The sequence below is a fragment of the Bombyx mandarina genome, chromosome 28 (genome assembly GCF_030267445.1).
Source record: "Bombyx mandarina strain Sakado chromosome 28, ASM3026744v2".
Classification (NCBI taxonomy): domain Eukaryota; kingdom Metazoa; phylum Arthropoda; class Insecta; order Lepidoptera; family Bombycidae; genus Bombyx; species Bombyx mandarina.
This window is the reverse complement of record NC_143233.1, coordinates 3,102,057-3,125,872: the sequence shown is the minus strand read 5'-3', so window position 1 is coordinate 3,125,872 and position 23,816 is coordinate 3,102,057. Positions and strand designations below refer to the sequence as shown.

Sequence of the window (23,816 nt, the reverse complement as noted above, 5' to 3'; positions counted from 1 at the left end):
CACACTTCGACGTGACACATCCCAAGAAGCAGGAGAAGCTTCGCATCGTGCACGACGCCGCTGCGAAAACTAGAGGGAAGAAGCCCAAACGACTTCCTGCTCACCGACCCGGACCTGCTGCAGTCGCTGCCCGGAGCGATGATGTACTTCAGGCAGCACGCCGTCGCCGTCTCCACGGACATCGCGGAGATGTTATTACAGATAGACGTCCGAAGCGAGGACCGCAACGCGCTCCGGTACTTGTGGAGGGAGGACCCTTCACAAGAGCCTATAGAATACCGGATGAGGTCCATCATCTTCGGCACGACAAGCGCACCTGCAACCACCATCTGCGTGAAGAACCGACTGCAGTACCCGGACGCCGCCGACCTCAAGCTCCACACGTACGTGGACACGAGCAAGTACGCCCACGACGCCGCGTTGTACTGGCGCGTGGAGACGCCCGACAGGGAGATCAGGACCTCCCTCGTACTCGCCAAAGCCCGAGTCGCGCCCTTGAAACTCACCTCGATACCGCGCCTCGAGCTACAAGCTGCCGTGATGGGCAGCCGCATGGCCGCGGCTGTCACAGAGGAACACGACAGAAAACCAGACGCGAGAGTGTTCTGGACAGACAGCGCCACCGTATTGACCTGGCTACGAACGGGGTCGAGATCGTATCGACCGTTCGTCGCTCACCGCATTGCAGCGATAGAAGAGAACAGCACTGTGGAGGAATGGCGCTGGGTCCCCACGAAGGAAAATGTCGCCGACGACGCCACCAGAGAACTACCCGTCGGCTTTGAAAGAAACCACCGCTGGTTCATAGGCCCGGAATACCTGAGACGGCATCCGGATGATTGGCCCGTACAACGGACTGCAAGAAGGGCAGAAGATACGGGCGAAGAGAAGTGCGCAACGCTCGCCGTGAGCAGAGAGAGCCTCGGCGAAGCGATCCCGGACCCAAGACGCTTTTCGAAATGGGAAAAGTACCTGCGTGCAACGGGGCGAATACTGCAATTCGTCGACCTATGCCGCAGAAGTCGCGAGCGCACTCATTACAAGAGGACCAGACGGAACCCGCGTTCGGACCCGACGTGGGAGAAGAATAGAAAGAAGACGACTTCGAAGACCCCGCTGAACACACCGCGGACGCCAGAGCAAGTAATCATTCAATGGAAAACTTTAGACGCCGACACGCTTCGACGCGCCGAGACGCTCATTTGGCGACAGAGCCAGCGGGCGGCCTTCGAGGAAGAGATTTTGGCGCTCCAACGAGGGAAACAAGTATCCCCAGCGAGCCGACTGCGAAACTTGTCCGTAACTTACACGGACGGGATATTGAAAATAAACGGACGCATCGGCAACATAGAGGGAGCTGACGTCATCACCTCGCCTCTCGTGCTAGACGGATCACGACGCGAAACGAGACTGATGATAGACTTCATCCATAGAAAGATGCACCACGCCGGAACCGAAGCTACGATCGCCGAGTGCCGACAGTCGTACTGGGTCTTACGCCTACGCCCAGTGACACGGAGCGTGATCCACAATTGTCTTTCGTGTCGTATCCGCAAGGACACTCCACCGCGTCCAGCCACAGGCGACCACCCACCGAGCAGACTGGCACACCATCGGCGACCATTCACATACGTGGGCCTCGATTACTTCGGGCCCTATCAAGTCACCACCGGCAGAAGCACACAGAAGCACTACGTGGCCATCTTCACATGCCTCACTACGCGTGCGGTACATTTAGAACCGGCAGCGAGCCTCAGCACGGACTCAGCGGTGATGGCACTCCGGCGCATGATCGCGCGCCGGGGAGCTCCGACGGAGATATGGAGCGACAACGGCACCAATCTACGGGGTGCCGACAAGGAGCTGCGCCAAGCTTTGGACAAGGCGACCGAGCATGAAGCGAGCTTAAGGCTTATACAATGGCGCTTCATCCCACCGGGTGCGCCTTTCATGGGCGGCGCCTGGGAGAGAATGGTGCGGGCGGTAAAGGCCGCGCTCTCGGCCACGGAACAGCCGAGGCACCCGACGCCCGAAATATTTCACACTCTGCTAGCTGAAGCAGAATTCACCGTGAACAGCCGACCTCTCACTCACGTATCGGTGAGCGCCGACGATCCCGACCCTCTGACGCCGAACCACTTCCTGCTGGGAGGCCCGGCGCGAGTCCCCGTGCCGGGCAAATTTGACGACGCCGACCTCATAGGGCGCGCACACTGGCGCGCAGCACAACGTCTGGCAGATGTGTTCTGGAGTCGCTGGCTCCGGGAGTACCTGCCCGACCTGCAGAACCGGCGGGAGCCCCACAGCCGCGGGCCCGCCCTGAAGATAGGCGACGTCGTGATAATAGCAGACGGAACGCTCCCACGGAACACCTGGCCACGTGGGATCATCCAGGAGGTTTACCCGGGGGCCGACGGCATCACTCGAGTGGTCGACGTGCGCACCGCCGGCGGTATCCTGCGACGCCCGGCGAAGAAGATTATCGTGCTGCCCACGATGACCGCCGCTCACCAGGGAGGATGCAGCGACGTGAACGACGCTGCACGGCGGGAGGATGTTCGCGACGGACATGAATAAATATAAGATTAGAATAGATATTGTTCGCGACGGACATAGGTAGTGTTAAAATAGTTATAGAAAACGTCCGTAATAAATAGTTGTGTTAGAAAATAGTTAAAATAGAGAATAAATAGTTATAATAGGGAAATGTCCGTAAATAGTTAAATAGAGATATGTTCGCCAAGAACAGCGAAAATAAATAGACATCCAAATAAACGGATATGTTGTGAAATAATAAATGTGAATAGAGATAGTTAAAAATAGAAAAATAGATATAAGTAAATTTGTAAATATTTGTTTGAAAATAAAGATTGGTCCTCGTGGTCTTTAATTTGGCGTGGGAACGCAGGAGCGAGTCACAATACGGGCGACTAATAGAGCGACTAGGCAAACAATAGGCGAGCGAGGCGGCCGAGAGAACAATAGACGCCCACCGTGCTCGGACTCATAATAGCGCTGGCCGAGTGCGTGTGGGCGACCATAAATAGAGGGCCTACCTCGCTGCAAATTCAGTTCCGATTGCATCGCCGTTCGGTCCGGACGCGTTTTTGCAAATTATTGTCGCTGCCGTCGCGAACGTGAGTCTCGAGTTGTCCAGCATTGTCGTTGTCGCACCGATCGCGGCATTGTTGTGCATTCTTGACGCGCTGTCGCTGGCGTCGCGACCTTGAGTTGTAAAAACAGTTTGTACTTGAGTTGTGCACTCGTAACGCTAACTCATTATCACCCATCCATTTCATATATTAAATTCATTTATATATTCGGCGAGCAAAACAGTCTCTTTCGAGACTAAAACTCCACTGAGATCACCGCTTGTTGTGGCATTCTCACAACCCAGTGGAGCCCTACCTTCCCAACTTTCCACCCCAATTCCCAGCCGACTGCCGTTTTCACGGCAAAGGCACTCCCCCCCCTTGGAGCTGGTAAAGCTCAGGGGGTGAACTCCCACTCAGGGGACTCGCCTTTCGGCGAGTTTGCTTAAGTCCCGGGGACGCCCCCCCCGGGCACACACTCACCATGAGTGACGCCAATGGCGCGCTCTTCTTTAAGTTCGTCCGCGACGTCTGTCCGGACATAATCGCCAAGTTCGAAGCTTACAAGGCCGGCCTTGACGCGCCGGCACTCCGCGACTCTCCGTTGTCGCCCCCCGCGCCGGTACCTCGCGACTCGCCGATGTCGCCCCCCACCCCCGCGCCTGCGTCGATCGCGTCTTGCGCGTCATCAAGCTCCGGCTCCGACTCCGAGTCGGAAATGGAGTACGAGTCCGCCGCGAGTCCCCAACCGGGAACCTCGGAAGGGTTCACCACCGTCGCGCGCGGGAAAAAACGCGCCCGCGCCGTGGAACCGTCCGCGGCGCCGAAACAGCCAAAGGCCGCGAACGCGTCGCGTCCTAAAGTCGTGGTCTCACCCGACTCCCCTCGCCGCGCAACCCCGTCGCCGCGACCCCAACCCGCGTCCGTCCGCAAAATTCCCGCGCCGCCGCCGGTAATTTTGCAAGATAAGACCGCGTGGGATCGCGTATCCCGTGCCTGTAAGGCACAAAACGTAAACGTCATCCATGCGCGTAACATCGCGCACGGCATTCAAATAAAAACGGCCTCACCGGACGACCACAGGGCGCTGACAGCCCACCTCCGAAAGGAACGCATAAGCTTCCACACTTATGCGCTCCAGGAGGATCGCGAGCTCCGCGTAGTAATACGCGGAGTACCGAAGGAGCTCGACGTCGAGCTGGTCAAGGAGGACCTCATCGGGCAGGCGTACCCGATTGTAAGCGTGCACCGAATGCACAGCGGGCGCGATAAATTCGCATATAATATGGTTCTCGTCGCGTTAGAACCAACCGCCGAAGGCAAACGGATTGCCTCAAGCCTCCGCACCGTTTGCGGCTTATCCGGGGTCACCGTCGAGGCCCCATATAGGAAAGGCACTCCCGGGCAGTGCCACCGCTGCCAGCTGTACGGCCACTCCGCGCGCAACTGCCACGCGCGTCCGCGGTGCGTTAAGTGCCTCGGTGACCACGCGACAGCCGACTGTTCGCGGGTCAAAGAGACCGCGACCGAACCTCCGAGCTGTGTGCTCTGCCAGAAGCAGGGCCACACAGCCAACTACCGCGGATGCCCCAAGGCCCCGCGGAAGCGTCTGGCCAACGCGCCCCCAAAAACCGTCGGCCCAAAGACTTCGGCGCCCCGTGCGCCGAAGCCTGCCTTCGTGCCGGCACCGGTGCCCACCGTCTCCGCGTGGGCAAAACCGCTGCCGCTCACGCTGGCAGGGAAACCACCGGCACCCCAGCCCCTGCTCGCGCCGCGCCCCGCCCCCGCGCCCGGTCCCGCGCCTCGCCCCGGCCCCGCGCGGCCTGCTGTAAACGACTTTACAATTATTCGCGACTACATCGCCGCGATAAATATCGACCGCATGCGTGCGTTCGCCGACGCCATGCGCAGAGCGGTCACGGCCGAAGACCGCCTAAACGCGACGTTCGAGTACATCGACGTCATCGAGTCCGTCCAGCGCACGCTGGTTTGATTACCGGTAATCAATGGCGTGCAACGGTAGGGAAAAACCGCGTTCCATAAAGTTAGCATTTTATAATGCTAACGGACTCGCGCGTCAGCGCGATCAAGTATATGAGTTTCTCCGCGATAATCTCATCGACATCCTTCTGGTGCAGGAGACCTTCCTAAAGCCCTCGCGTCGCGACCCCAAAGTCGCGAATTACGTCATGGTTAGGAATGACAGACTCTCCGCCCGCAAGGGCGGGACTGTCATTTACTATAGGAGGGCCCTGCACTGCGTCCCTCTCGATACTCCCTCGCTCTTACATATCGAGGCGTCAGTGTGCCGCATCGCGCTGACGGGACACCAGCCGATCGTCATCGCATCCGTTTATCTCCCCCCTGACAAACCCCTCCTGAGCAGTGACCTCGAGACACTGTTCGGTATGGGGGACGCGGTCATCCTGGCAGGCGATTTAAATTGCCACCACACTAGGTGGAACTGCCATCGCACGAATGTGAACGGTAGGCGTCTCGACGCGTTCATAGACGACCTCACATTCGAAGTATTCAACCCCCCGACCCCCACGTGCTATCCGTACAACGCCGCGCGTCGTCCGAGCACAATAGATCTGGCACTGCTGAGGAACGTAACTCTGCGCTTACGCTCCATCGAGGCAATGTCAGAACTCGACTCAGACCACCGACCTGTCGTCATGCAGCTCGGTCGCCCACTCAACCGCGAACCAGATACGAGGACCATGGTGGATTGGAAGAAGCTGGGCACGTGCTTAGCTGACACCGCTCCACCAATCCTCCCTTGCGGCCCGGATTCAACTCCATCCCCCGAGGATACCGTCGAATCCATAAACATCTTCACTGATCACGTCTCGACGGCGATCATAAGATCCTCGAAACAAGTCGATGTGGAGGACTGCTTCCACCGCATCAGACTTTCCCCCGAACTTAGGGACCTCGTTAGAATTAGAAACGCGGCAATCCGGGCCTACGATCGATATCCCACGGATTCAAACCGGACTCGGATGCGTCGCTTACAGCGGGAGGTCAAATCCCGCTTAAGCGACGCCCGAAACGAAAACTGGGATAGTTATTTAGAAGAACTCGCGCCCACTCACCAAGCATACTGGCAACTAGCTAGGACCCTCAAGTCCGAAACTATAGCCACTATGCCGCCTCTCGTACGCCCCTCAGGCCAACCACCGGCTTACGATGACGATGACAAGGCAGAGTTGCTGGCCGATGCACTGCAAGAGCAGTGCACCACCAGCACTCAACACGCGGACCCCGAACACACCGAGTTCGTCGACAGGGAGGTCGAGCGCAGAGCTTCCCTGCCGCCCTCGGACGCGTTACCCCCCATTACCACTTCCGAGGTCAAGGAGGCGATCGATAGCCTACAACCACGGAAAGCTCCCGGCTCCGACGGCATCCGCAACCGCGCGCTTAAATTGTTACCAGCCCAACTGATAACGATGTTGGCCACCATATTAAATGCTGCTATGACGAACTGCATCTTTCCCGCGGCGTGGAAAGAAGCGGACGTTATCGGCATACACAAACCGGGCAAACCGAAGAACGAAACCGCGAGTTACCGCCCCATCAGTCTCCTCCCGGCGATAGGCAAACTATACGAACGGCTCCTTCGTAAACGCCTCTGGGACTTCGTATCCGCGAACAAAATTCTGATAGACGAGCAGTTTGGATTCCGCGCCAGACACTCGTGCGTCCATCAAGTGCACCGCCTCACGGAGCACATCTTACTAGGGCTGAACAGGCGGAAACCCATTCCGACAGGAGCCCTCTTCTTCGATATAGCGAAGGCGTTCGACAAAGTCTGGCACAACGGTTTGATATACAAACTGTATAACATGGGAGTGCCAGACAGACTCGTGCTCATCATACGAGACTACTTGTCGAACCGTTCGTTCCGATATCGAGTCGAGGGAACGCGTTCCCGGCCCCGTCACGTCACAGCCGGAGTCCCGCAAGGCTCCGCCCTCTCCCCGTTACTATTCAGTTTGTATATCAACGATATACCCCGGTCTCCGGAGACCCATCTGGCGCTCTTCGCCGATGACACCGCCATCTACTACTCGTGTAGGAAGAAGGCGTTGCTTCATCGACGACTTCAGACCGCAGCTACCACCATGGGACAGTGGTTCCGGAAGTGGCGCATCGACATCAACCCCACGAAAAGCACAGCGGTGCTCTTCAAAAGGGGTCGCCCTCCGAACACCACGCTGAGCATCCCTCTCCCGACTAGGCGCGTCAACACCCCCGCCCCCGCCGTTCGCCCAATCATGATGTTCGACCAGCCCATACCGTGGGCCCCGAAGGTCAAATATTTAGGCGTCACCCTCGACAGTAGGATGACATTCCGCCCCCACATTAAGACGGTACGCGACCGTGCCGCCTTCATTCTAGGACGTCTCTACCCGATGATATGTAGGCGAAGTAAAATGTCCCTTAGAAATAAGGTGACACTCTACAAAACTTGCATACGCCCCGTCATGACCTATGCAAGTGTAGTGTTCGCTCACGCGGCCCGCATACACCTAAAAACATTTCAAATTATTCAATCCCGTTTTTGCAGGATAGCCGTCGGAGCCCCGTGGTTCGTCAGGAACGTCGACCTCCATGACGACCTGGACTTAGAGTCCATCAGTAAGTATCTTCAGTCGGCGTCCATGCGCCACTTCGATAAAGCGGCACGACACGAGAACCCTCTCATCGTGGCCGCCGGTAACTACATTCCCGATCCTGCGGACAGAATGGAAAGCAGTCGACGTCGCCCAAAACACGTCATCTCGGATCCACCCGATCCACTAACGGTGCTTTTAGGTAACTCAAGCACCGGTCACCGTTCTCGTCGAACCCGTCGCTTGCGACGAAGGGCTCGACGAGTAAATTAACTCTCAGACACAGCCCACTGAGTTTCTCGCCGGATCTTCTCAGTGGGTCGCGTTTCCGATCCGGTGGTAGATTCTGCGAAGCACGACTCTTGCTAGGGTTCGTGTTAGCAACATCGTCAGGTTTGAGCCCCGTGAGCTCACCTACTAAAGTTAGGGTTACGCTGATATAGCCTCTCAAGGCTCTCAGCTTAGGTAGGAAAAAAAAAAAAAAAAAGCTGCAAATTCAGTTCGAGACAGCGAGCCGACGAGTCAAGACCTCTCCGGAAGAAGAGGAGAGCGCCAACCGAACAAGAAAAGACTCGCTCCTACGCCCTGCGCCGGTCAAGCCACGAGGACCGTGTGAACGCCATACTTGAAGCCTTCGTTATTTTCCTCGAACCAATCCCAGCACCCGTTCCGCGACAGCCACTGCGGCAATACTCGAGCCACCACGTTTCAACGAGTAAGAAGTCTAAAAATCACACGTGGTGGCCGAAACCTGAGCGGTGGCCGTCCGGAATAGTTACCTAGTCGTTAATAACCACGATTTTTCATTCTGGAAATTTTAGGAAATGTCGGTAGAAATATAAAATTGAGTTTAATGAAAAAAATTAGGTTTAGCCGCTTAAACCATTTTAATTAAAAATGTAACTCCCGAAAACCGATGAAAAAATTTAAAAGTGTGTAGTTAGTCAAAGAACATAGTCACTGAGCAAGCAAAAAACTGACCAGCTTATATTTTCCACAAAGGAATCTTGAGCCTTCCGATATGAAGGGTAGGAGATAAGGATAGGGGATAAGGAGATAGGGTAGGGATTTTACAAATGGTGGTAGGACGTCTTGTAAGTCCGCATGGGTACCACCGCCCTGCCTATTTCTGCCGTGAAGCAGTAGTAATTCGGTTTGAAGGGCGGGGCAGCCGTTGTACTGTTAAAATTGAGACCTTACAACTATGTCTCAAGGTGGTTGGCGGCATTTACATTGTAGATGTATATGGGCTCCGGTAATCATTTAACATCAGATGGGCCGTGAGCTCGTCCGCCCACCTAAGCAATAAAAAAAGGAGTGGCGCTTTTGAGGCGTTTGTGTCTTCGACCTCAGGTCTCATCGTGCGTGACGACGTTCATTTATAACGTCCACTATGAGGCAAGAGGATTCTCAGAACACGTCACAACTAAAGACAGGAATTTAGAGAAAGGAAGAAGAGATCGGTTTTGATAAAAACTAAAGATTGTTTTTCATTGTTCTAATAATTATTGCTTACCTTTGAAACCTTCAATAGTACAGATGTTTGCATGCGTGATGCTCATATTTCAGACTAGGCGCTTGAATTGTCGCAGTAATATAAATGTATGCTAGAAAAGTTTTTACTGCTTTACTAACAGTTACTAATAGTCCTTTTAATTATGCAAATTTAATCTTATCTTATACCTTTAAACGAGCAATTCTTGTATATTAATATATTATATGTATATAATCTGAATCTCGGAAACGGCTCCAACGATTTTCATAAAATTTAGTATACAGGGGATTTCGGGGGCGATAAATCGATCTAGCTACGATTTGTTTTCAGAAAATGTTGTTTTATTCGTGTTTTCACTAATCAACTCTTCCCGACATCTATTGGCGAATAATAATACTATTTTCCTCAATTGAGGGCAACTAACCACTTTAAAGACACAACAAGATGGCGTTATCAAAAAAAAACCGGTCATTATCCAGTAAACCTTAATAACAAAGGAAATAATAACTCATTTATTTAAATATTAATTAATCACCTATCTTCTGTCGGTACTATATAGTTTCATTTGAACCGTGTTTTTTGCGGATTCTTATCCGAATTTCCGTAAAAATAAAACAGGACTCTAGCTGTGGGACTCTTAGCTGAATAGATCCGAAGTGGATACACTTTTAACAAACGGCATTTTGTTGGGTTAGGATTAGAGGAGAAATCAAATCGGAATATTTAGGTACATGTGTATGTTCCAGTAAGTTAAGGGTTATTTAGCAACACTTTTGGCTATTTTTCACTATATAAATATTTATACATTTTGCGTTTTTGTAATGTTTTTTCTACTACAAGATTACAAGCTCATCGTCCCGTAATGTAGTAACCGCCAACCATATAATATGATGTCTAACTCACATCTTGAATCTACAACATCGGGGCGAGAGTCAAGAAGGCGACGTTAATAGGGTGTGAATTTAAATATAAAAAAAATACATGAAATTCTCTTCGTTAAATGCTATTGTCGGATATTTCCGTTAGAATGGTCTTTTCGATTGAACTAGAATGAGGTATGTTGATTCGCTGATAAAATGGCACCTGTGGATTCCCGCCACAGCTCTCACTATCGATAGAGACGGCATTAATGATGTGACAATCATTATTTTCATTAACAAACAGTTAATTTTTTTCTTTAACTTTAAAATCCATACTGAACTGGCTAGCGAATGACTGAATGTTACAGATAATTTGCACTCTTTGAAATCTGATTTCTCAACGCAAAATATTAGCCCCACAATGCACGTGCATTTATACAACATTTCAAAATTCAATAAATTGAATTAAATTAATTTAAATTCCCTGCTTATGCTGATAGCCTTGAGAGGCCATTTCAGCTTTTCCTTGACGTGTATGTGAGCCCACGGGGCTCTAACCGAGTGTGTTACTAAACAATGGCCCTAGCATGAGCAGTACTTCGCAGAATCTACCGTCGGATCGGAAACGCCACCCACTGAGAAGATCCGGCGAGAAACTCAGTGGACTGTGTCTATGGGTTAATTCACTCGTCGAGCCCTACGTCGCGAGCGACGCGTTCGATGAGGACGGTGACCGGAGAAAATTAATGACATTACATATTCAGTGATATTTTGCTAAAGTGTCTATTCTAGTTATTCTGTATTCTACGATAGAACCATCAAGCATGTTCGAAATAACCACATGCATGTTTACCTCGGGTCGAATTAGACGGAATTGTACCAAGATCTTTATCTGCATATTACGTATGTACACATACCCTATTTGTGTGGTGGATGTAATATTGAAAAATTGGAGCCGATTTTAAATATCATTTCCCTCGGCAAATTTTAGATTGAACGTTATATTATGGTGTATTTCATACGTACATTGATTTAACTAGTAACTTGGATTATGAGTTATTTTACTGGTGGTAGGACCTCTTGTGAGCTCGCACGGGTAGGTAACACCACCCCGCCTATTTCTGCCGTGAAGCAGTAATGCGTTTCGGTTCGAAGGGTGGGGCAGTCGTTGTAACTATACTGAGACCTTTGAACTTATATCTCAAGGTGGGTGGCGTATTTACGTTGTAGATGTCAATGGGCTTCGGTAACCACTTAACACCAGGTGGGCTGTGAGCTCGTCCACCCGTATAAGCAATAAATAAAATAAAAACCAGTCTCCTTTTTACCATCACACCACCGGAGGAGACTTCATCCATACTATCTGGAACCGCTGCGTTCATAGATAGTCCTTTTCCAAATAAAAAATTTTTTACGAACCATCCGGCTTCGGAAGGAACTCCTCTCTACTGTGTTTCCCGAGCTCTATGATACGTCTTTCTTTAAACAAACTTTTAAAGAGTACTAAGTGATAGATAGCGACTTATCTGTGCCCTCGGTATTGCTGACGTCCACGAGGCAACTATTCTCCGTCAGGTGGCTGTATGTTAGTCTGTCTACAAAGGCCACAGAAAAAGAGCTACCATGTATATATCTACCGGAAGATAGTCAGTCGCATGCTTATCAGTTCTAAAATATATAATTTGATCTAGTAAGTGTGTGCTAATATTCGCGTTGAGATATAATCATTTTTCATTAGGTTTGTTAGGTTCAAATATCTATATATTAATACGTGAAGCAAAAACTTTGTATCCCTTTTTACGAAAATTGCGCGGACGGAGGAGTATGAAATTTTCCACACTTATAGAGAATACAGAGAAGAAGTGCACAATGCTAATATTTTTTTAAAATAATGCATAAAAGATACATTAAATCAATAAAGAAAACATTACACACACTACATACCATGTATTTGACGCACACACGCATGCATACTATTTATTGTCAAACATTTGTTCTTGACGTCTGTTGTCAAATTGAGAATAGATTAAATATTGTTTGTATTTGTTAATATTTTTTATAATGTAGTCTTGGCGAAATTTGTGATTATAGAAGTATAAAATACAATCATATTAGTGTACAAACTTACAATTCCAATTAATTATAGTCGAATTTCGACTACTGCGGGACCTCTAGTATTGATTATTCCATCGTGAATGCCATTTTTTGATCTCTCAGATTTTCGATGCCGTTTTGCTTTTAAATAAAGATCAACGCGTTTGAAAAAAGCGCTATGATCAATAAAAAGGTTTTTTTTTCATGTACGCCTTGACGGGAACTTGTAAATCTTCATAGCTTTACGACATATTTAGTATTAGCATGTATGTAGGAGCTTGACTAGCATTGGATAATATAAAGTTGGCAAACGAATCACTGACTAATTCTTAAATAGTCAGAAAAATACTATGTCAGATTATTTAGACGATAACATTAGATAATTTAGATGATAAAGTAGAATAGAGTTAAATAATTATAATTTAAGTTTAGCAATATTTTTATATAGATTATACTTACACCTAATATTTATACGCTTTACTAGCAGGACATAGTGATACATTTATTAATATTAACCTATTAAACTTTGTTAACCTATGACCACAAATAACAATAAAAAAATGAAAAAAAGACTTCATTATGATTAAGGATGACAGTCAAACATTTGTCCTCTTTAAAAAAATCAACAAGCTAATTTAACTCATAAGATTCAATTGTATTCCGTCCATGGAAAATATATTCAATTACGATATATTTCAACAAATGCACGTTATTAGCAGCGAATGAATGTTAGGGTCATTTTTGTTAATTAAACACCGCTCTTGCGAATTGTATTAGTTATAAACAATTATAATATTTGTGGCGGGTAGCCATCGTACAACACAAGATATTTGACAGATGCCTGAAATTCGCTTACGGCAATAATAATAATCTTGCCATTACTTTATTGACGGGTGACGGCATTTACGTTGTAGATGTCTATGGGCTCCGGTAACCACTTAACTGCAGGAGGGCCGTGAGCTCGTCCACCCATTTAGGCAATAAATAAATAAAAAGACGAACTGGTACAAGGATAGTCGCTTGGAACTAGCTCCTTAAAAATAAACATAGCAATTTAATGAAAATAATTTTGTATACATTATGGATGTAGTCACACACGGATCGTTGTATGTCTTTTTTTATTATTGAAGGATTACTGGTTGCCCGGAGGCCTTTCCAGTTTCACCAGGACAGGTGGGCGAGCAAAGGCTCAGCCAGGAAGGGTGGGATTTGCTAACAACTGCCCTAGCGCCTCCGAAGGAGACCTAACAACTGAAGAGCAGCTGCTTCGCGAATGAATCTACTACTCGGAATCGCGACCCGCTGAGAAGATCCGGCGAGAAACTCAGCGGGCTGAGTTCGACGAGTACGTTTACCGAGGTCCCTAAGCCTGCTCCTAGTGTTATAGGTGAAGGCGTCTAATGCAAAGGTAATTGGACCTGATGGATCCGTAAGGACGTGTCTAGGGCGTCGACGGTGACTAGCTCCTGCGTGATTAGAATTCGGGGAGTCGTTATATGTCTGCTACTGGGTGTAGGCTTTCTATTTTTTATGCCATAATGTCCGATCATCCATCATTTTGATCCACATCTGCTCCGCCGTGTTGACTACGTCATCGATCCGAGGTGCCATGCCATAGGTCTTCCTTAGGTGCCATAGGTTTTCCATAGGTGCCATAGGTCTTCCGGCACCTCTACGACCTAATCTTTGCCATCACTTTCCTACTTTATCTATTCTCTTTTCGCAAATGTATTGAAGGCTGACTTCCGAACCGACTACAGCCAAGGTAAAAAAACCACAAAGAATTTCTACATTAAAAAAAACTTTGCACAGACCAAATCGAGAGTAAATCTATTTTTTAATTTAATTTGACGTTGATTAGGCGTTCCCTTTGTAGATTTATGGTGAGATAAGAGCGGGTGACATTTTTTCCCGTTCTGCTGGATAACGTGGACGATGACAGGTCGTATACCTGAGTCTACGGCAGAATTTCGTTTGAAAAAAAAAAACGTTTCCCTCCTTTTTAACAGAAACAAAATGGCGATTTTTATAATCTAAATTTTGTTAGTAATCTTATCATCGGATATTAGTCAAGACGATTGAATTACGTGTTTGGCTGATTGTGGTAAAGTTGGTTTTGTGATATTCGGATTGGTGTCATTTTTTAAGTTTGAAGCTTTGAGAGTAAAACACAGACAAAGAGTCTATTTTTAATTTATTTGGATATTGTTGTACATTTATACGAAACTAGTGGTCCCGCAGTAGTCGAAATTCGACTATAATTAATTGAAATTATAAGTTTGAACGTTATTATGGTTCTAGTGTCAAAGACTTTTATACTTCTATAATATAATCACAGATCTCGCCAAGAGGTGAATGAAGTTAGCCCCTCAAAAAAATTTTTTTTTCCTATTTTATACTTATTCTCTATTAATTCGTTTGTTCATGATTGTTCACTGTTAATAACTGTTTGTTCTGCATTTATATATTTAAAAAAAATATTTAAAAATATACCTACAAGTTAGCCCCTCTAATGCAATTTTTAATATTTTTTCATCCTTAATGACTCGTAAATATTCATTTTCGATTATTCTTATATAAAACACGTTTGTTCTCTTTCGAAATTACTCGTTTTTGTTTAATTTACTATTTTTATTAGTTGAATAAATGTATGCAAAATATGTGTACTGCGCATGCGTCAACTATAATGCCTAAACTTTCTACGCGGTTTTAATCGTGAAAAAAAAACAAATATAAATCCTGAAGGAGCAATTAATTGGTACACAGTTTAATTAAAAAAATAAAAAAATAAATAAATGAAATAATGTGCATTGGCGTTAAGTTAGACCAAATACATTTTTTCCATCCTCCTACTTATCGTTATGAAGGTATAAAAAAGATAGGGAGTTCACATAGGTAATATAAACAAATAAGTAAATATGTTCATTATTTATCTTTCAAGAGGTATAGAGGTATAGGTATACATTATAATAATTTTTTTACACAGTCGAAATTATATTCCTAACATTAGTAAATAACATTTTAATACGATAGGTAAGAGGATGGAAAAAATGTATTTGGTCTAACTTAACGCCAATGCACATTACTTCATTTATTTATTTTTAAATTTTTTTAATTAAACTGTATACCAATTAGTTGCTCCTTCAGGATTTATATTTGTTTTTTTTTTCACGATTAAAACCACGTAGAAAGTTTAGGCATTATAGTTGACGCATGCGCAGTACACATATTTTGCATACATTTATTCAACTAATAAAAATAGTAAATTAAACAAAAAACGAGTAATTTCGAAAGAGAACAAACATGTTTTATATAAGAACAATCGAAAATGAATATTTACGAGTCATTAAGGATGAAAAAGTATTAAAAATTGCATTAGAGGGGCTAACTTGTAGGTATATTTTTAAATATTTTTTTTAAATAAATAAATGCAGAACAAACAATTATTAACAGTGAACAATCATGAATAAATGATGAACAAACGAATTAATAGAAAATAAGTATAAAATAGGAAAAAAAAATTTTTTTGAGGGGCTAACTTCATTCACCTCTCGCCAAGACTACACTATAGACATTTTTTTTTTTTGGTACAATTTTTCCTTGTTAGAAAAGGCAAGGGGATCTAAGCCCATACAGCCTTGTCTGCTCTATATAACACTATAGACAAATAAAAAAATATTAACCTATTCTCAATTAGATCACAGACTAACACAGCAACAAAAGTTTGACAATAAACATAGAGTATTCATATGCGTGTGTGTGAAACATAATAATATGGTAGTGTGTGTAATGTTTTCTTTATTGATTTAAATTATTTTTGATGCATTATTTAAAAAAATATTAGCATTGTGCACTTCTTTTCTATATTCTCTATAAGTGTGGGAAATTTCATACTCCTCCGTCCGCGCAATTTCCGTAAAAAGGGATACAAAGTTTTTGCTTCACGTATTAATAGATAGATAATTAAAATTACTTTTACGCTTCGCATTTGTTATTGTCCTTACATTTGCTTCCGACGGTTCGATTACTTTACAGCATACGTTGTCAATGTTGTTCGTCGACATCTGAACATTGTGGTAATTGGAATATGAATAATGACTGGTTAATTGTTCATATATCTTTCTAGAATAACTATGTTGAAGTAGCCTTCACGATGAAGGAATAACATCATCAATCATCATTATCCTGCCCTTCTCCCAGTCACCTGGGGTCGGCGCAACATGTTTTCTCCTTCCATACTCCTCTATCATATACCATTTCTTCGCTCACTCCCCTCTTACCCATATCGTCTTTCATACAATCCATCCATTTCTTCTTAGGTCTACGTCTACCTCTATATCCTTCCACATTCATAGTTAACACTCTCTTACCAACCTCATTTTCATTTCGTCTCATCAATAAAAATAATTAAGGAATAACGTCGTGTATTAAAAATCAAAGCTGCAAAAGTTTTATTTGTAGAGCATATTGTGAGCCCGGTAATAGATCACACTCATGCGTTACCCAGTTAAAACGATTGAGAGAGTCGCTATACAATCCAATATAGATTTCTGAATCATGACCCAAGATGGGTGACGGCATTTCCTTTGCAGTGTTTGCGGCTCATTTAAGACCATGTGGTCAGTGAGTTCATTTCTCTGTCTAGAGTTCGCAATGGGGCAAAAGTCCGGTCATCGTTCTCGTCGAACCCGTCGCTTACGTCGAAGGGCTCGAGGAATAAATTAACCCACAGACACAGCCCACCGAGTTTCTCGCCGGATCTTCTCAGTGGGTCGCGTTTCCGATCCGGTGGTAGATTCTGCGAAGCACGGCTCTTGCTATGGTTCGTGTTAGTAACGTCGTCAGGTTTGAGTCCCGTGAGCTCACCTACTAGTTAAGGTTACGCGAGCCTCTCAAGGCTCTCAGCATAGGTAGGAGAAAAAAAAATGGGCAGAAGATATTCAAATATAAATTGTGGGTTTCATGATTCTTACAAGATCTTATATATATGTCAATTAATTTTCGTAAGAAGATCGTAATAAATAAACAAATAATGTATTTCATAAGGATAAATAAATATAGTATCTATGTGTAGGATTTGGATTCCGGTAGCGTTACATCAAACTATAGGATTGTACCGCTCATCACATTATTTAGGTCCCAGATATATTTAAGACCGTAGTATTGCTTAGAAGAGTCACAGAGCTCACGGGCCACCCAGTGTTCAATGGAAACGGAACCCATAGAACTCATTGTTGAATGCTTGGATTTCTTGAATAAAAGTTCCAAATCGATCCTGAGCTTGTATTTTCCTTATACAGATTTTTCTCAATTTTTATGTTGCGAACAAGTTAGCTTGGCACGGCGATTAATTAAAGTGTAATTAATGGTGTAGGCAAACATAAATAAAATATCAACATTGCTCATTAAAATTTTGTAGGCGTTAACACTCATAGGACCAAATCAATAATGTAAACTCCCACTTTGGAACATGAGTTCCAAGTCCCAGTTCTATAAGTACGACTGCCGCCGTGGCCTTCAAATCGTAACGCGTTACTGCTTTGTGGCAGAAAATAGGCGGAGTGATGGCACCTATCTGTGCGGGCTCAGAAAACGCTTATCATTGACCTTATCGCACTATATGGGGTTGGCATTATGTCCTCTTTTACCATCCAGACCTATCGTACGTCAAGTTTATAGAACATTCTACGGTTACAAGATGTTCCCGAAACGTATCGCCATTTCAACTTCCGGGTAGATATATATTTTTTTTTTTTATGCTTAGATTGGTGGACGAGCTCACAGCTCACTTGGCGTTAAGTGGTTACTGGGGCCCATAGATATTTACAACGTAAATGCGCCACTCACCTTGAGATATAAGTTCTAAGATCTCAGTATAGTTACAACGGCTGCCTTACCCTTCAAACCGAAACGCATTACTGCTTCACGGCAGAAATAGGCAGGGCGGTGGTACCTACCCGCGCGGACTCAAAACTGCTACTATTGCGGTGGCGCTATGACCCCGAAGTAGGTCTTACTACTACTACTGCTACTACTGAGCTGGCGCTATGACCCCGAAGTAAGTCTGGACCTCCGATAACAAGCTTTGCCATTCATCCCGGCGCTGCGCCACACCTTACCAGTCCGACACTTGGAGCTCATGTAAATTTTTGGTCTCTCCGGAACACCTGTGTTACAGCCCGATCCTGCCCCATACGCACTACATGCTCGAGCAATCCGAGCCTCCGTGCCTTTATCTCCCCCAAAAATTCCCGGTCAATGTCTCTGTCGCTTTGCAAAACCGAGCTGTACCTAAATCCAGAGCAGATTGGCAGCGATACACATCTAAGACAGCTGGGTAAAATACTACTAGATCAGAATCGCGACCCACTGAGAAGATCCGGCGAGAAACTCAGTGGGCTGTGTCTATGAGCTAGTTTGCACGTCGAACTCTTCGTCTGAATCGACGAGCTCAACGAGGAAGTCGCTTTATCGACGGCCGCTTTTTCATACACCGAGCGTACCTTACCTCCACCCTCAATAGTTCGATGGCCAACAAAAAAACACGTCATAAAATCATAGTAGCAGATAATGCAGTTATAATTAACATAACAAAACGTTGATGACACTGCCCTCAGCGTGTGATCAACCCCCGCGTCGTCCGTCCACCGTTATCGCAGGGCCCACCCTGTAGTGACGTGCGCTGACGTATTTTATCTTTTTTGTTGCCAAGTTTCGCTTGGTTTACGATTTTGTAGATTCAATCAATATCAAACTTGGACTTGGCATCTGCTAAATAACAGTAATTTAAGTTCCAAATGTCATTCACGATAAATGAAATTTATTGCAACAATTTAAAGTAATTTAGGGATTAATTATCTCGTGTTTTTTTATTGTCGTGTGAGCGATGCACCGGTGTTCGAATATTAGGCGGGTATCAATTTTTCTAATGAAATACGTACTCAACAAATGTTCACATCGTGCAGTAAAAATCAAAACCCGCAAAATTATAATTTGCGTAATTACTGGTGGTAGGACCTCTTGTTAGTCCGCGCGGGTAGGTACCACCACCCTGCCTATGTCTGCCGCGTGAAGCAGTAATGCGTTTCGGTTTGAAGGGTAGGGCAGCCGTTGTAACTAAACTTGAGACCTTAGAACTTATATCTCAAGGTGGGTGGCGCATTTACGTTGTAGATGTCTATGGGCTCCAGTAACCATTTAACACCAGGTCGGCTGTGACCTCGTCTACCCATCTAAGCAATAAAAAAAAACATTATATTCTTTCCGACTTTTCAAATACAGTTAGTCACTCGTGACCACGAAAATTGTAAAGCATCCGAAATTCAAACTAATAAGTAGTTTTAATTGAATATGCAATTTCGAAAAGGGCATATCTCTGAAAATGAAAAAAAATATTTAGGAAATGAAAAAAAACTGATTATTTTCTAAAGCAGTGTAAATTTTTTTTTTGTTGCCTTTGTAGGCAGACTGGCATACGGCCCACCTGATGGCGAGTGGTTACCGTCGCCCATAGACTTCAGCAATGCCAGGGGCAGAGCCAAGCCGCTGCCTACCGCTTAATACTCTTCACACATAAAAAATAAAATAAAATTTAAAATATTAACTTTTGAGATATATTTTAGTGTTAATTAGCAATTGAAAATTACTGGAAAATTATTATAAAATGGGTGTAGGTAAGCCTCAAAACTACATGTATATGAAAAAACGTATTTGAACAAAATATGCGACATGTGCCCTTTTCGAAATTGCTATTCAATTATATTTTCGACTCGCGAAAATCGAAGCAAGTATTATAGTTTATTTTAATACTAACCCAAGAAACGTTAGGTATTATTTTCGTATAGAGTTTCTATGGTAGGATTAATGGTTTTTATTTGTTTTGAGATACCGATTTCAAGCCTCGAAGAAGCCAGTGGTCATTTACTTGAATGAACCGATTCGTTCTTCTGTCTGTCAAAAAGTATAACCATAGTATATTTGACGTCAGTGTAATTATTGGTAGCTGGAAACGCCGATGATCTTTGATTTTCGAAAATAGGTATGAAGAAATGTTAATTATTGAAGTGAAACTTCTTTTCGCGCGTTGGAAGTAAAACTTAACTCGCGACCGATTCGTTACTGCTAGAGAGAAAAGATATAATGTAGAAAGAGCGAGAGTGAGAAAATAGACAGAGCGTCTCGCGAACCACTCGACCGTGAAGATAGGAAAAGGACAAAGCGAGCTAGGTTGTTTCTCTTATACACAGCATTCCCTATTACAAGATAAATTTGATTTAAGGATTAAAAAATGAAGAAAACCACAATACTACACACCGCAAAAGAAGTTTCTCTTCTTACACGTGCATTAAGTTGCACGTGCCTAATTTTTATTTATTTGATTGTAACTTACTTAAGTGACAGACGTCAATTTCCGTATGTTATAGCATTTCACATTTTTTGAGTACAAACAAAACTTAAAAAAAAGAGGTGTGATTCTCACAATTGCGTATGCGATATGAACATGGCGAAATAGTCACACTATTAGCGGAGTCGGAGCGTGAATTGATACAGCCAAGTCGAGTGTAAAATCCTTTGATATGGGCGCGTCAAACATTTGTCTGGGCGCGTGCAATGCGTGTGATCCGCTCTGTCTAGTCGAGTAGATATTTATCTGCTTAGCTTATTAGTTTCCAGGAATTAAATGCGTATTTATTTGTTTGATCGTTTTGTTATTGAGAATCAACGATGGTACGTATAATTAAAAAAATATACTTTTACGATATAAATATCGCTTTTATTATCGTCACTATATTATTGTATTTCGACATTTTGAGTGATAGTTGTCTGGACCAAGATGTCTATAGAGAACTATCTCCAATCGCGGGATTCAGGAGATGAGGAGTAGAGGACAGACGTTGACACGATTTTTACAAAAAAAAAAAACATCTGAGATGAACGTTGTATTCTTTCATTTAAAAGACTGCTTATTCAATAAAATTTACTGGTGGTAGGACCTCTTGTGAGTCCGCACGGGTAGGTACCACCACCCTGCCTATTTCTGCCGTGAAGCAGTAATGCGTTTCGGCTTGAAGCGTGGGGCAGCCGTTGTGACTACGAGTATACTTGAGACCTTAGAACTCATCTCAAGGTGGTTGGCGCATTTACGTCGTAGATGTCTATGGGCTCCAGTAACCACTTAACACCAGGCGGGCTGTGAGCTCGTCCACCCATCTAAGCAATAAAAAATAAAAAAACTCTTGAGGCTTAAAATGTTATTAAAATCAACTAAATATAAAATGTCCGGTAGTCCGCTGGCCACCCTCGGCGATTAGTCGATAATTTGTGTGCGCTGGCAACACTCGCGCCGCCGGCGTTTAGGTGCGCACGCGACCCGAGCGCGAACAATTACATGCATGCGATTGGTCAGGCTTTCGGCGGGACTCTGGTGTTGCCAGGGCTGGATTTAGACGTTGATATTTTAGTTTGTATTCCTAATGAACTTCAGCTGTAAGTTCCGCCATCCGTGAGCTATTATTACTTGCCCATTATCCTTCCGTAATAACATGACTTAAACATTAGGCAGCGGCTTGGCTCTGCTCCTGGCATTGCGGAGTCCATGGGGATGGTTTCGTTCGAAATGGTTGATATTAGGCATCCGTCGATTATAATATTAAAAAATAATAATTGTAATGTGATATTGAATTCCATCTACATATTTATATGTATATAAAAATCGATCGATTTAACTGTAGGCAGCAGCTTGGCCTGTCCCTGGCATCGCTGAAGTTTAAGGGCGACGGTAACCATTCACCATCACGTGGGCCGTATGCTCGTCTACCTTGGTGTTATCGGTGCTATCGTGTCGATTTGTACCAGAATGCCTCGATGATAGCTTTGATATTGTAGACTTAATTTACAAGTACAACTTTGTGTGCCACTGCAGTAACTTATGCAGTAAATTAACCAATGTTTGAGATTGAACTAAAACTCTCGAGTCAATGTCTGCTTGTAAGCCCTTGCAGGCAATAAAAAAACATGTTTTTTTAACAGACTCTCTTTGCACTGGCGGAGATGTGCTTTTTTTTGCCCGTGTAGGCAGACGAGCATACGGCGCACCTTACGGTAAGTGGTTACCGTCGCCCATGGACTTCAGCAATGCCAGGGGCAGAGCGAAGCCGCTGCCTACCGTTAAGCACTCTCCACAAGCCTCGTTTGAAGAAGGACATGTCATAGCGCTCGGGAAACACCGTGGAGGGGAACTGCGGTGCGACCGTAAAAACGAGATGGTGGTATCATCTAAAACAATATTTAGTATGTTTCATTTAAAAATCGGTATTAGATACCCAAATTAGGCCCTGTTTTCGTTTGCAACTGTCAAACATCACAACATGAAGCTCCGTCGGGATGATAGATAGAAAGTAATTTTCACAGTTTTGCGTTAACACTGGTTTCGTTCGCAACGGTTGATATTAAGCATCCGTTCAATTATAATATTAATAAAATATAATTGAATGTGAAATTGAATTCAACCTACGTTTATCTTGTATCTTCTTCTCAATCGTGTCACTCTTGACAGAGTGGTCGTGATCGTCATGTAGTGTTGGAAGGATCTTCTATCTATATTGTTGTAGTCCTAGGGTACCCCGCTGGTACATAGGGCCCTCACAAGTTGTCTCCACTTTACTCTGTCAGACAGAGTAAAGTGGCTATCTATATATCTATATATTAATACGTGAAGCAAAAACTTTGTATCCCTTTTTACGAAAATTGCGCTCACGGAGGAGTATGAAATTTTCCACACTTATAACGAATATAGAGAAGAAGTCCACAATGGTAATTTTTTTTTAAAATACTGCATAAAAGATACATTAAATCAATAAAGAAAACATTACACACACTACATACCATGTATTTGACGCACACACGCATGCATACTATTTATTGTCAAACTTTTGTTCGTGACGTCTGTTGTCAAATTGAGGATAGATTAAATATTGTTTGTCTTTGTTAATATTTTTATAGTGTAGTCTTGGCGAAATTTGTGATTATAGAAGTATAAAATACAATCATAATAGTGTACAAACTTACAATTCCAATTAATTATAGTCGAATTTCGACTACTGCGAGAGCTCTAGTAAAAATGAATTGCTGTTCGTTAGTCTCGCTAAAACTCGAGAACGGCTGGATCGATTTGGCTAATTTTGGTCTTAAATTATTTGTGGAAGTCCAGAGAATGTTTAAAAGGTAGATAAATATGAAAATGCTCGGAATTAAATAAAAATAACAATTTTGTTTTCCCTTTGATGTGTCCCCCGTCGGAAGGATTCGTTTTGTTTGTTTTAAGTTTATTTCATACAGAAGTTTAGGTCTTTTATTTATCGATTGAGGCACTACGAAGTCTGCCGGGTCAGCTAGTATGTATATAAAAATCGATCGATTTAAACGTAGGTAGCAGCTTGGCTCTGCCCTTGGCATTGCTGATGTCCATGGGCGACGGTAACCACTCACCATCAGGTGGGCTGTATGCTCACCTGCCTATAAGGGCGATAAAAAGAAAATACCGTATTCCCAATTGACTACAAAACGGCTCGACTGGTTTTGATGAAATTTCCAGGGAGTCTTCAGATTTGCCAAGCCGGTGAGCTTAAAAAGTTTGATCCGATCATATCAAAGG

The 23,816-nt window shown here is 44.6% G+C and overlaps 1 protein-coding gene across 1 annotated transcript; it reads left to right on the top strand.

Moving 5' to 3' along the window:
• Window positions 1–10: 10 nt before the first annotated feature.
• On the top strand, window positions 11–2,882 carry LOC114252264 (uncharacterized). Its single transcript, XM_089739118.1, has one exon. It carries the CDS (start codon window positions 139–141, stop codon window positions 2,575–2,577), a length of 2,439 nt encoding a protein of 812 aa, XP_089595244.1. The 5' UTR covers window positions 11–138; the 3' UTR covers window positions 2,578–2,882.
• The last annotated feature ends 20,934 nt before the right edge of the window (window positions 2,883–23,816 follow it).